Source organism: Streptopelia decaocto (assembly GCF_964273445.1).
Source record: "Streptopelia decaocto genome assembly, chromosome: 1".
NCBI lineage: Eukaryota > Metazoa > Chordata > Aves > Columbiformes > Columbidae > Streptopelia > Streptopelia decaocto.
Window position 1 is genome coordinate 122117508 of NC_138663.1, and position 15070 is coordinate 122132577.

Consider the following 15070-nt stretch of genomic DNA (forward strand, 5'->3'; position numbering starts at 1 on the left):
TGTAATAATACCATTACTATAAACATGGGATTACCAGTCATGACCTTCTGAAGTAATCCTCCCTTTTCCCCAAATGCCACCATCTAACCAACCAAACAATCTCAGCCTCATTTTCCTACCTCTAATGTATGCAAATGTAGCCAAGGAGCTGCTAACAAAAATTCCATCTTTCTTTGGAAGTCTTGATTCCTTTGGATCAAGGTCGACACCTGTGACACAAGGTGGTAAAGCACATTAAATCACATCATAGATGACGAAGCTACTGAACTGATATTCTCCTAATAACTTTTAAACTAGCAAGCACACCTAAAACACAGGCAGGGTAGTGCTGTGCAGTAGGAACCTCGCGGAACATTAGACTGAACAATGGTTGATAAATAAAATAAATATTGAAATATATTGAAAATATTGAATATCTAGAAAATGGCAAATTTATTTAAAAGAATCTATTACCAAATGAAAGCCCTTGCCTATTCCCTTTAAGATTTCTGAAATAATTTTACTTCATTGAGCTTCACAGCTCTCAAACGGACTTCCCAGCAGGACATTCCTGTTATTGATGACAGCAAATATGCAGCAGGCACATCATTAATTTTGTTTGTCTTTAGAAGAGTAGGTGTTGACATAACTCTTAATAGAGTCCTAACCCTGAAACAATTGTAGTTTCATTGTTACTCTTCCCATGGTTCAATCAAAGTTAGCAGACAGCACGCTGGTTATGGGTAGATCTGGAGGGGTCACTTGTTTTGCAGTGGTGCCGTGACAGCAGCTATTTCAGCAGGGTTTCCATTACCTTGTCCCATGTCCCTCAGACCAAGCTCTGCAGTGGGAACAAGTCCTATTTCAATCAAAGACAAAGGAAAGCAGCAAACCATATTTTTTTGATAGTACGTACCATCATTCTGTTTGACAGAAGACTTACTATCAGTGACCAGGGGGTTGACAGCTGTGAGGATAAATTTAGGAACTGAAAAGATGAAAGACAAATTGTTTACTGTCAGTTTTAGGAACCAGATTCCCAGTTAATTACCAACCCCCCTGTCAGCCCTGGGTTTATTAACTGTGTTTCTGATGGTGGTACTGAGGGGATTGGAGCAGGTGGCTCCACTGCTCAGAAATCAGAGTGGGCACCTGTGCCTGGAGCCAGCGAGGGCAAATACCAGCCCTGCTGGTGTGCGAGCCTGGCCTGGTGCTGCAGCCAGCCTGAGCTTCCTTGGTGGCCCAGAGATGCTGCCTTGTGCCCGAAATCCAGGAGTGTTTGCAGAGGTGGTGCGTGGTGCAGCCCCAGGCAGAGCTGTGCTGCTTATCCCACCCTACCAGCCCTGGCTGGGGCTGCTGCTGGGTCACCTTGACTTTTACTAACCCAGTTGTCCTCTAACCCTGATGGCTGGCAAATGCCCCAGAAGAGGGGCTGTGCTAAGTGACACGTCCTTCTCCCTCCACCACCCCGTACAGATCTGGAGCACCAGGAGGCACAGCACTAGGATGCTGCGGCACAGGATCACAGAGTCACAGAATGGCTGGGGTTGGAAGGGACCTCTGGAGATCATCTAGTCCAACCCACCTGCTAAAGCAGGTTCACCCAGAGCAGATTGCACAGGATGGTGGCAAAGAGCACGCTGCTCGCAGAGTTAGCAGTGGTGGGAAGGGAAAGGAGGTGGAAAAGGGAATAAAGTAACTGGGAAGAAGACTGGAAGGAAGGTGAGGTGAGCAGGGAAGGGAGAAAAAGGCAAGTGTGACTGGCAAGAGTGAGCGTGAGGGATGGGAAGCACGGGGAGAGGGCTAGTAATATTCACCTAAAGATCAGCAAAACACCAAAGGAACAGACACTGAATGCTGTCATCTCTTGCCAGAGGCCAGTAAGGGCAGCTCTGGATTCACACACCAGGCCCTGGGCCACCTGGAGCTCCAGAACACCAGTGCAGCTGCACACAATGCAGGGATCTGCCCCCTTGGTTTTGGCCCCCCCTTTTTTTATCCCATGAGGGATGTGCCAACCAGTGCATGGGAGACAATACTGGCCAACAACTGGGCTAAACTGTGTCTAGAGACTGTTTTTCAATGAAGATAGTTCACTGGAATTCTCAGAGAAATGTTTATTCTTAGAGAAATGTCTGCACATCCTTTGAGACAAATGGTCACTGGGGGGCAAGGTGCTCAGGACGGGCTGAGATGCACTGTGTGGGAGTGGGTTGTATCCTTCTCACTTCATTAATTTTTTTCTCCTGATAAGTTTTCACACTCTTCTTCAAATAATTAAAAGAGCTAAAAGCAGGTGCATCATGCAAACATCGAGAGTTCAAATATTCTGTGTTAGATGAATGGGCCTTTCAGATACCCAGATCTTGGCACCTGTTTCCTGTACTACGTGAAGGCAGATTGATTGATTTTCAGACTGATGTGAAGGGGGAGAAAAAGGAAGAAATGTCAAGTATGAAGCTCACCTCTATCCTACATAGAAACATTTACCAAGAAGTAGCATTAGGGAAAGTTAAATGGAACAGAAGAGACTGAGGTTTGGGGCTTAGCATGGTTTGCCTTTGAAAAACAACTAAAAATAGCACTCTTTCTGAACAGAACTTTTCTTTGTGTGTGGGCTCAAAGTCCTTTCCCGATGAAGAAATTTTTCGGGGACTCTTAGCTCCTGTTTGCAAAAGAAGGCCAACAGAGATAGGGGAGAATGAGCTCATTTCTATTTTGGCTTGTACCTCATCAGAATTCTGAACCGTTTTCCAGCAGCAGAGCGCTTTTGTTGGTGCATGAGGCAGACAGTGAGCAGGTTGGTTTGTGTTCAGACTGCACTTTGAATTTGCAGGCCTGGTTGTTATGATAATGTGCATGTGTTATGAACAACATCCTGGGAGGACACACCAGACCCAGAGCCTTTGTGTGACCTGAAGCTCCTGTCGCATGGCCTGGTGCCCACCAGGGGCTCCTTCACTGTGTTGATGTTCCTCCTGCCCCTCTCCCAGGGCTTTACTTGCTACGGGACTGAATCCTTTCCCCATGTCTTCCCATAACGTTTGAACAGCTATTTAATACACCATTCAAATACTTGCTGTAGGGGGATGCTGAGTTCAAAACAGCATGGACAAAAAAGGGCCTTGACTGCACGTACTTGTTATGGCTTTGTTTCTGACACAAGGACTTTAACTAGGACAGGCTGCATCAGGTCGCTGAACAGAGTAACTGCTACTAGCATGAGGAATTTTTATCAAGATAATCACATCTGTGCTACAACTTGTGCCAGCTCTACTTTGTCAAGTAGGGTTGGAGGCAGTCACCTACAGAGAGCTGCCAAAGGTACCCACAGACGGATTTTGATTGGCATCCAAGGAGTGCAGATACAGGCTCCTGATCTCCAGCCTCAGCAAGAGCCAGGAAGATGTCACCTCATGCAAACATGAGATGATGCTGAGCAGGTCATCAGGGGCACTGAGCCTGCAAGAAACCAGCACCTCCTGGCTCCTGTGAAGTTTCTTCTAGCAGGAATTAACTGCAAAAATAAAAATGCAGCCAGGCAAACCAGCCCTAAACAGTTGCTGACCACTGAGGTGGGGAGTATGATTTTTTTTGACATTCCTGACCAAGATAGAAATACTTTCAAATGTGGCACAGACCTCAGAGAATGTGGTCTGCTCTGTTGTGCTCCTGTCACTTCAGGGGAGGCCTATTTACCTTATCTTGGGAAGCATCAGGTTGGTTAGCAGGGATGTTCTAGTGAGGGAAAAGAATGTAAAATGTTATTCTGGAATGTGGCCAAACTCTTCCCATGTTCACTAGATAATCTGTGAAATAATTAGACCTGCAAATAATTGGCTAGTGCTTCAGATTGCACAGCTCAGTAGGATCTGGCAGAAGAAGATGACTTCAAAATGTGCCAGTAACACACAAGAACACTATTACCCATGTGTTTTTGCAAAACCACTTCACTAAATAACAGAATGCATAACCTCACTGCAAACAAACATACACTGGTTTTCTAGTAAACAGATGTGCAAGAAAGAATGATCTGTTGTAATTATCCTTACTCCAATTAAAGAAAATTCCATTAACTCATTCATAAAGTTACTACAGCATGAAGGTAACTGTGCAGTATCATAACATATCAGTGCAAAGACAGATCTCCAAGGCTCTTCAACAACATAAAGCTGAATTACTGCAGTGCCTCTCACCTGACAACTAACTCATGGGGAGGCTGAAAAGTCTCTCATGCCAGCAAGGAAGCAGCCAGGGCTCATTTTCCTCTGATCTTCAGGTACACGGTGATCTGGTAATCAATCCTACACTGCTGTTCCCAAAAGCACGTCTCAGATAACCTGTGCCCTTGGACCACTATTCGCTAGAGATGCAGCGAAAGGTCTCTCTGATCTGTCCCCACGGACCTACTGCTGTGACTCCCTGCGGACCAGAAAAAGAGCCAGAAAGGAGCAGGGCAGGCAGCTTTCCAAACAGCGCATGGTAAGCAGAGTGGTAACTGCGTGAAAAAGTTTTCACCGCATCGTCTGGCTGAAGCGGAGCTGTGAGAGAGACAATCGCCCCCAACCCTCACGCTTCCACCCCACAGCCAGCAGCAGAAAGCAGAACCTGAGGAAACGCGCAGCCATTCCTAAAAATGTGCAATGCCAAAATAAGGCACCACATTGAAGTTCTGCAACCCCTTTTCTCTCACCTTTATTGAGATTACACTTTGCTGTCCCATGGCCTTGACTTTTGAGAAAAAGCACTTCAGGGAATTCTGCTTTGTCCTGATGTAAATATATTAGTCTATGGTAAAGAATATGGAAAACTGTTCCCACTTGTCGGAAGAATGAGCTGACGTAGGCTTCAGTCCTGCAGGGCATGTATAACCTCAGGCCTTTACTTTTCATGGGACTCTGCCCATGAGAAAGGAAATCCCTCTGCAAGGCTGAAGGCTGTAGGTGTGCTCAGGTGAATCAAATTTCAGGACTGGGCTTGCACACAGTACTTCAATTATGCTGGGCTGCTTTACCTGCACTGGTGGCAGTCAACACCAGGTTATTTTTCCTAGTTCTGCTGCAGATGAATTCTGTAGAACAGACTCTTATTTTGATAGCATTTCTCAAAATATTAAAACACATACTTTATATTTTATTGTCAGTTGCATTTTTATGGGAAAAAAATCCCCTTACTGCCCAAGTTTACATTAGGTGTGGATTGTTTGCATATTTGGTTGTTCTTGTATGGCTATGTCACAAACTTCCTAGGCTAAAAGGAAAGGGAGATTCAGGAAGCCTTTGTGTGTGTGTGTGTGTGTCTATCCCCGTATGTGTGCACCATTTGGCACTGGTTTGCTTTGCAAGCAGAAAGACAGCTTTAAAACGACTGCACATTTGCTCTTACCACATGCATAGCTGACGTTGAGGTATTTTGTCACTCCAGGTAGGCATGGACTTCCAAAATCCCGGCTAGTGACAAGGATTTTGCATCTCTGTTTCCCGTAACACCTTTTTGATAAAACTTCTAGTGCTGTGTAAGACAAACAGTCTGAAAGAAAAATACATCGCATAAACATACAACACTGACATTATTAGAAATGATAGGTGCTACATGCACGACTAGAGATACAAATCTACTATTGACTTCAGGCATATGTTTGCCTAAGCAGGATTTCAGAATTAAATATTGAGATTTGTCAATGCAAGGAAGCTCTCCATCTATTCCATCTCAAGATGAGTGTGCAAATAAAGGGAGATGCAATCCTGTTTGCAGATCTTTCTCTTGGTCCCTGGGTTATTGAGATGATTTGACAGAATGATTAAATTCGGTTCAAGTCAGGTGAGATCAATTTTTGTGTGTCACAACAGCTGGGGCTACAGTGAAGTTCCGTGTATTAAATGTAGCTTTGTTTTTCTATGCCTCTTGCTGGTAGGAGCCATTCTGTACTGGTGAAAAGGTCAAAATGGGCTCAATATTTAACCAGGGAAGCATTTGGCTTCTTCCTCCCGTACCAAATTCCAGGCTGTTCTGGTAAGGCTACCACCACAAGCCAAGTTTGCCTGCCTGAAGCAATCTCAACGGCATCTACACTGCACTGCCTTCATGCCCTCATTACATGAGGTAACCCACAACATTTTCAAAGCAGCCTAAACTATCCCAATTTCGTGCAGATGAAGAGACTCTGGACTGCTGAACCTCTCCCTATGGACTGAGTAAGAAGCATGTGCTGTGTGTGAAAACCTGCCTCGCTAACACCTACACTTGGAGCTGGGATTTTCTTATTCAAGATTTACGCCTTTGACCACAATTTATAAAATAATAAAATTTGATTGCCAGGATTTTACAGTGACGCTACAATTATTTGAGTGGGAGAGTGTGTGCATCAGACAAACTTTAAAAATCTGTTTTAAAAAAGAAATAATATCTAGAGATGTGATTGAATTCCTATTATTCACATGTGCTAAACTCCAAGCCTCAAGGGAAAAACAAGCCATGCTTTTGGTTTCTAAACAGTCTGGAGTAAGTAATGCTTTTCTGAAGCTGTGTGCTTCCAGTTAGCGATATCTCGTGCATTTTGTGACTTTCTGTGGATGACAGATATTTCTCACGTCAGTCTTCTGAGGTAGGGACAATATAGAGGTCTGACAACATACTGCATTAATCCAGTCCTTCTTCCTATAACAAAATCCAGATTAGCATGGCACCTTGTCACCCTCCAGCTGAAGCTTATTTATGCCTCTTCAGAGGAAGGAGAAATAGTGCTCACAAAGACACTCCAAATGTTCCTCAAATCAGTCTTGTTTGGAAAGAACGGGAAGTTTGAGACTGGAGTTTCTCACAAAGAATATTCACCTTTAGTATGTGAAAATGGGGCACATTCATGATTTTTAGAGTTAATTCCCTGACACCAGCCCTAAATAAATCATATACTTGAGCACAGGCATTGGGAGATACTGGGCTGATCTGTCTGCTTGTCAAAGGACTTGCAGGTTACCTTTGGACATGGACTTTTTGGAGAACAACTTTTTGTCTTTTCAGAGACCTAAAATCCTGATGCCCCTGTGTCCTGGGAGGCTGCTGGGCAGGCAGGGAAGGGTGACCCAAACCATTGGGTAGTTCTAAGCAACTCAGCTGTTTCCCTCCCTGGCCATTTTAGATGAGTAAGGATCTATTTGGGTGGACATTTGAGGCAGCCAAGTAGCTTACTTTGGCAAGTATGAAAACAGCTAAAGAATATCAGGAGGAAATATCAGATGATTCATAAATGAATGGATTGGGAGCACAAGAGCAATCTGGCAAACTGAATTATGTTTTCTACAAAATTTCCTGCCCTTTGAGCTACTCACAGTGTCTTAAGACACAGGCGGCTGTTCTGCTAATGGTTTTCTATAAATTCAGTGGTACAGTGAATACATGTTTCACTTTGCCTTTGGTAGATGTTTGCTCATGTTTCTGTGGGCGTTAATACCTCCTTATCATCTATATTCATGTTGGATTTGGCTCCTCTACCTGAGGAGCCAGTCGTCATATGCCTGCAGGCTCTTGGCCAGTTTTTGGAGAACTTCCCAAGGTTTGCCTGGTGTCACAGGTGAGCAAATGCAAGGCTGGCTTGCTTTTGCAGGACAGCACAGAAACTAACTGGAAAGATTTATAACAACAAAAATATATTTAACAGCTTCCTGTCATCTAACAAGATTTTGGCTTTTAGTGATTAAGTCAAAAAGTGTTCAATTTTTTTCTCTCAGGTTTATGTGCATCCTTGTTATCTCCCCGTTAGCTTTCCTGGCAGCTACGATGCCAGCTGAACAATGAGTTCAGCTCAGAGGAATTCTGTATATTTGGTACCGAAGGCTACTTTTCCAACGTCTGCAGCTTCATCTGTACAATCTCCCACAAGCAGACATTACAGAAGTGTCTCCGCACCAAAGTCAGAGGCATCAGTGTGTGCCAAAGGGATGGTCAAGCCAGTTTCAGCCAAACTTGCTTGGGGTCTAACAGCAATCCAGCTGCAGCAACACAGAGCTTGCACTAGGAATAACTTGTCCTCCTTCTGGTCAAGCACTTTATTGCAGGGTCTGAATGAAGAGGGGATTCAGTCAGTGCTGCATTTTGAGTAAATGAATGAATGGTCCTACTGAATGGTCCCAAAGAAACCATGAATCAGGAGATGAACATAAACAGGCCATGTGTCTTCTTCCTGAATATCTAAGTGAGCCATGGGGCTTGCTAAATTGGTACCATGTGTTTAAAATAAACTGCCTCTTGAAAGGCACTTTCCTGGCATGCTAGGAGGCTGGGGGCACCCACCAGCAGTGATAGAAAAAGCAGCAATGTGTGGCTGGGAAAACACTCTGTTTTTCACGCCTTCCTCCCAAAGTTGCCTGGTACACATCAAGACTGTTGGTGGGTCTTTTGAAACAGACACTTATATGGATGGCCCAGAAATACGGGTGTCAAGAAGAGGTTCTTAATGCAGTAATAAACTATCAATCTGACTGCAGCTATTTAACAGTTAGTGTAGAAAGCCTTGTTTCTGGAGGAAAGGCTCTTTCAGCTCCCTAATTAGCTTTGTTTAGGGAAGCTTTGGCATGCAAATGACATGCCATAAATTAGGCAGGCTTTAATGAGAAGCAATTTGTCTTTGGTTTCTTAAAGCTGCTCTCAATGCAGACAGCAGGAGCTTTCCCTCCTTGTCTTTCCACCCTGCCATACAAGACCCTGCAGGTGATGGAGCTGCCAGAGCTGGTCTGAGCATCTCATGCCAAGCTCTGCCAACAGCATCCTGTCATACCCTGTCCAGACAGCACTGATTGCCACCTTCTCCCATATCACTATGCACAGGCCAAGACTCAAGACGTGGCGGGTAGGGGACGTGTCTCAAATGTAGATCTGCATGACATAAAAAGTGAAGGACCAGGCCACCCAAAAGAGGAGCCCCTCCACAAATTTGTCACTGGAGCCTAGCCGCTCCTTGCTTTCATCCCAACTTATGGTGCTTTATGCTTTTCGGGCTGTGCCTACATGCAAAAGAATAAGGAGCTTGCTTTTAATATCAATTGAAAGCAGAGATTTCACACTACCAAATTGGGATGGCTTGTGCTTTGTGGAGCCCAAATATCAGCTCTGGCGGTAAGAACTGACAAGGGGCAACTATGAAGTTCAGAGCAAATTAAGGCTGCAGACTCCTAAAGAAAGTTACCATAATAATATGGTAATTTATGCAAGAGCATGGCACACAGGGTCCTGCCTATGCATCAGAAAAGGGCCATTTGAACTGTGGATTCTAGCAAAAACACACAATATGATGAGCAGCACTTATGAAGTGTTTCAGCACTTTCAAATAGTGTGCTGATACCTTTATATTCCAGGTCCAAGTACTGTCAGTAAACAAGGCAGTATAATATGCTAAAAATACTACTTAGTGCCAGCAGAGGCCATTCCTTGGAAGTGAATACAGCACCAAGGCTCTCTGAAAAGCTGCACCCTCCCTCTGGCCCTCTCTGTAGTGCCTGTTGTGAGGCCCTTGTAAGCCTGCATGAGATTAGCCCATTGCTTGGTTTTATTTACAAGTGGCTCTGAGTTCAGAATTCAGTCTGTAAGAATTTTGCACAAAAAAAACCCAAAACCAAAACAACCCTTGGTCTTTCTCTCCCTCTTGCACATGCATATGTGCAGAGTGGGGGATCCATCTGCCAGCACAGACACCAAGGGCAAGAGACAAGTGGAGCTCCACACTTGCTGGCGACAGCAGGAACCAGATTCCCTCTGTTCAAATGCTCATTGCTTTGTTTTCCACCATTTGGGTCTGCTTATACCCAGGCAGAAGTTCATTGGCTTATTTTAGACTCAAGTGCCAAGTGTACTTCGACTAAGTGCTCCATGAAGTGTCTGTACTTCAATATCCAGCACGTCCTAAGTTTTGGCCAGCTTACGCAGTTTGTGTTTTATGGCACCTAGAAGTCTATAGCTAGCATGAACCTAGTAACTGCTGTGTGTAAGCATTTCCAGACTGGCCTATAGCTGTTTGTACCTTTACTTCCTTTATATTTGCTCTCGAGAGACGTATACAAGGGACTGGCTCACACTAGGAGGAGTATCCATCTCTTAGGACAAAAAACTTGAAATTGAAGCTTTTCAATCACCGTTAGGGAATAAGAGATGTAGGTCTTTTGAATTGTCCACAATACTGATTTAAAAAAAAAAAAAAAAGGAATCGCAGTATCACAAAAATACTGTTATATAACAAAACCAGGACGCCTTGTTGGGCTGGAAGGAACCTGCAGGATTTTGGAAATCTCTCTTGCCTTGCTAACATCCTTTCTTCTTAGCTGAATGCCATTTCACCGGAAAGAGGGGATTAGGACAAAACTCAGCCTCAGGTTATGTCGTACCTGGTGCAAACTGTGATGAGTGCCTGAATTCTCCACCTCCCCTCTCAAGCTCGCAAAAGAGGGAACAGGCAAAAGAGAGGGCTGTGCTGGAAAGGACCCAACCTCCCAGCAGAGAAGAGACGCAATTCAGGGGTCTGCTGGTCATTAGTGCTGGAAGAAGGGCACATCCGACCAGCCAGTGCACATCCTGGTGATATTTCTGGGAAGGACATTTTAGCATTCTAGCTTGCAAGTTGCAGCTAGAGGTGACCCGCTACCAAGCCTTCTGTCGAATACTTTCATGTATTAACAGGAGTAATTTCTGATTTGAGTAGTGTTTGTTGACCTGAATCGTCCTTGTACTCTCTGCAGTAACCTGTTCTGGCACAACTCTCTAACGTCTTTTGGCCAATAAATTTTCTCTTTCCTTGTGTACATGTTAGTACAAATAGAAAAGAGATAATATGCCAGAAAAAGGCAACAACTCACACAAGAACAGCTAGAGTTTCCTGCTTTGGCACTGGGCACAATAGATTCCTCTAAGCAGAACTGTCTGCTACCAAACCGCACCCAAAAAAGTTTTAGTTTTCTTGTGACGTTTTTGATAATCTTAGTAAAACAGGGAAGCTACTTTCTGTAAATTCTGTACAGTCTTACCAGTGCCAGTCATTCGAACAGCTGCAGAAGCAGGAGTTTTTTATTCTCCTGTGAAGATACAGTGATCTTATAATGGAAATAATTCCCTGTGCTTCAGTGAACTCTACTACTTACAGTAGGAGCTTAATCTGCAGAACAAACTTCTCCCGAAGGCAAAATATCCTAAAATGCCTGGAGACAAGTGTTCTGCACTGTCCTTTAAAGTGGGCACTGGTGACTACTCATTGTAATCAATGGCTGTGATGACAAGTCAGAGAGCAAGATCAGAGACATGTAAAAACACCATATTTCAGTTTGATGGTGAAAGTGTTAGAAATGCGAAAAATGTTTCATGGTGATCTTACATGGAAATTTCACATTCTTTGACAAATCCTCCCCCTTCCCCAAACTGCACTGAACAAGATAAGTTGTTCCAAGTGCAGCTTTTTGTTTCTGGTCATTTTTAACCAAAGCAAGAGACATTGGAAACGAAGGGTGCAAGTTACATGCATAATTACATATCAGTCTTGGCACTGAAGTAGTGCTGTCTTATGACTGTGATACATGGTATAGAGTTTCTTGTGCCCAGTAGTTCAAACCCTTACCCAGATTCAAATCTTACCTTTATCCAAATCAGAATAGGGACCTGAATGTGTGTTTCCATAACCCATCCTGCATGGGCTGTTTGGTTGGCATTGTCTCGTGCTAAAGCTGTTTTGCTGCCTAGTGTGAGACTTAATCAGACCAGGGGACAAGTCTACTGTAAAGGCTTTATCTATCAGGGAGGACACCATTATGCCATTGCTTTTCTTCCTCCTCTGTACTGAAAATGGCACCGAATTTATGTTATTAAACCTTCACAGAAAACTAGTTCCAAAGGGAGGCAGTCATGTTAAATATTGAGCTGAGGCTCAGGATCCTACAAGTGCTCTGAGGCCACACAGATATCACCAATACCAGAGATGGATTTATATGCTCTATTTCCTACATGGAGAAGTGCCTTTATGTTAAAGAAATTTTATGTCTTTCTGTGTTTCCTTTGAAGCAAAGCTCCAAAAATCTGTCAGCCAATTTGACAGATTATTCACAGAAAAGTAATAATTCAGAATACATCTGTCTCAGTTCAAAGCTGCTGTTTGTCATTAATTGCTTATAAGCTATATTACATGTAACACGAGGTCACCAAAATGTAGAGAAATATCTAATTAATTCAATAACCAGTACTCCTAGAAGGGCCATATCCAGTATGGATAGATGCAAAACTCTTAAGCTCAACAGAGACTTCCTATACATGTCATTAGGACCGACAGACAACTTCTCTTCTGCATGGTACTAAAAACACCTCACAGCTTCCCTGTGATGCACTGAAAGAAATGGAAAGGCTCAAGCTCTGTATTTAGGCTGAGATGCACAAACATGGGTAGAAACAACAATTCAGTGTGTCTTGGGGCAGATTTAGCTCTTGGTGCAAACACAAGTGTATGTGGGCTCTGATTCAAGAATGGAGAGCAGCTGAAGTAAGTTTTCTAAATTGTCTCAAATCATTTAAATCAAGTTGACATTCAAATTACCATTGCTTTCCCTTAGAGAAAGGTACACAGGCACCACTCACATCTATATGTGCCTAAATAACCACATAAATAAGATTTAAGCTTGAGATGGATTGATCTGGAGTCAATTGGATTTGGCTCCCAAGCGCTAAGTCTGTTGCGATAAATGAATGTGTATTCCCAGGCTACACACGTGCTTTTGAAAATTATACTCACTGCAGAGGGTTACTGGCGCCATGTGGGAAAAGGCCAAGCACTTTAAGTAATGGGAAATCTATACAAGGATCTACCTCCTACAGATCCACCTTGTGTTTGTCTCAGGTTTTATGCTCTCTCCTATTACCACAGTTTCAGGTCGCTTTATAGAACACAAAACCAGCAACAGCCAAGGTGTTGCTCAAGAAGGGCTCATATGCAGGGGGCTGCAGACAAGTTTGTTGCTGTTGCAAATTCTTTCTCTATACTGGGAAACTTTATCCAGTCAGAGGAGCTTGCAGTATTCTGATCTGTGAACTGTAAGCGCTGCCATTAGAGGCAAGTGAGTGATTTCCAGAGGTGAATGAAGTACAAGAAATAAGTACGATGGCAGCCTGTCTCGATCAACTGAGCTATCTCTGCTCTGCCTTGCATCATATGCTAACGCCACCATCACGAAGGACATATGGGTCTGTCAGAAACTTGCAAAAATGTTTTCTCCACAGAACACCCAGGCAGAGCTGAAGTCTGTGTGAAGCACCACACAAGACAGACAGTGTGAAATACAGACCTGGCAATTTGAAATAGATTCTTGTGTAAGACCAGATTGCAATTTTCAACCAATACATTTTTAATATCTCTACAACTAAATAGAAACATTGGCTTGCAGACAAGTGGCTTTTAAGACTAATTATCGGTCTCTTCTTGATGTTCAGAGATGCTTCTTAGATGTTTCACTTGAAGCATATTTCTTAGGAGTAAAGGTCAGCCTTTGCCCAGGGCTGGCATCAGTCATTTAAGTCCTTCCCTGTGTGGTATTAAGGGATTTGAATAGCACACGTATCCTGTGCTGTCCTTCTCCGTGGCATGAACATTTACCTTCATACCTTTGGTGTCAAACGCTGCACATACTATTTATACAAGCATCAAGCACCCTCACAACCACATACTACTATACATTTACATATTTAGCGATAGAAAGTGAGTCATAAGTCACTAATCATACACCATCTGAGACAGCGAAGTTGATGACTGGTTATCAGTGTAGACCATACAACTACTCAGGATGTTTTGGGTTCTTTTACCTGTTCAAAAACAAACAGTCTGTGCCTGAAAGTGTTCGGAGTCTGACCAAAGTAATATTAACATTATAGCAACATTAATATATTGTTTATACGTTAACTACTCATATAGTGATATTAATATTATATATTAATATATCTATTGGGATACACCTGTATCAGTAAATCAGCAGTGAGAGGGGCATGTTTCTGGCATCACAACAGAGTGCTCCGCTCTGATAAATGTGGTCCCTGCACTCATCTGGCTTGGGCCAACAGCGTCCTCCCAGTAACTCCTCATCACAGCTGAGGACATAGCACAGACCAGGGAGCAGCCCCAAGAGGCAGCCTGCGTGCAGTCACCCTGCTTTGGAGGGAAGAGTTTAATACTTCATAAAGAGGACATTCCTGCCTCATGGACTTGGTGCCGGGGGGAAGTCCCAGGCACATTCAGTTTTGTGCACAGTCTTGGAGTCTGGTCATACAGCAGCATCTAAAGCAATGGACGTTGACCTACGGACTCTAGCCTTACAGTCTGCACTTAAACCAGGGAAGAGTTGGCAGAAAGAGAGATCAGAGAAGAAGGTAACAGTAAGACCAGGTATTGTGACACTCAGGTTGCCTAATCATTGCCTGAAGCTGGAGGAAGAAGAGAGGCCAACAGCTGATATTTAGTAAACATCACCTAAGTTCAAGACAGCCAACAGAACTAGAGTTTTTGATGTTAACCTTACTAAGGACTGATTAACTATATGAAAGTTTATTACTTGTCTGCATTTCTTACTTTGCTTCTCCCTCATACTAGGCAATTTGTTTGATTTCCAGAAATAATCTCTCCATGTTTCAACCACTGTCTCTTCCAAAATGCCATTGCCCTTGTGCCCGAAGTTTTCTCCCCATCTGTTTCTCCCCTTCTCTGTGCACCTGTTTAGAGAATGTCTATCAACAGCATAAAAACATACCAAAGGGGGGGACACGCTCCACTTCTCTTGAGCAGACGTTCTCCTCATGTGCCCATCTGCCATAGGTGGCAGAGTAGATGATAAGGAACTTGGACTCCTGACAGTGGAGTTTCAGTTCCTGGTTTTCACATGCTGATTTGCTTTTGTATTCAGCTAAAATAGAAGCAAACAACAATATGGTAGCATGAGGCAATTCACTCGGCTGGACTGTTAATAGCAAATAGCAGAATGACAGAAAACAGCTTTTCTGCAAGTTCTGTTGCAAGTGATACTTGGCACTATTGCAACCAGAGGCAAAGCCAACAGCAAAGTGGAGTGTTTCCTCCAACTGAATT

At 43.5% G+C, this 15070-nt stretch overlaps 1 protein-coding gene across 5 annotated transcripts in view; it reads right to left on the reverse strand.

Moving 5' to 3' along the window:
• EVA1C (eva-1 homolog C) overlaps positions 1 to 15070 on the reverse strand; it is a 56754-nt gene that overhangs the window by 17661 nt on the left and 24023 nt on the right. For 3 of the 5 annotated variants that reach the window (XM_082043133.1, XM_082043134.1, XM_082043130.1), the window contains 4 exons: positions 14736 to 14888; positions 5365 to 5508; positions 896 to 967; positions 120 to 209 (listed from right to left, as the gene is read on the reverse strand). In XM_082043133.1, the coding sequence (XP_081899259.1) occupies positions 120 to 209; positions 896 to 967; positions 5365 to 5508; positions 14736 to 14888 (459 nt within the window). The remainder of the gene's footprint in view (positions 1 to 119; positions 210 to 895; positions 968 to 5364; positions 5509 to 14735; positions 14889 to 15070) is intronic. The other 2 variants (XM_082043132.1, XM_082043131.1) reach the window with 2 other exon arrangements.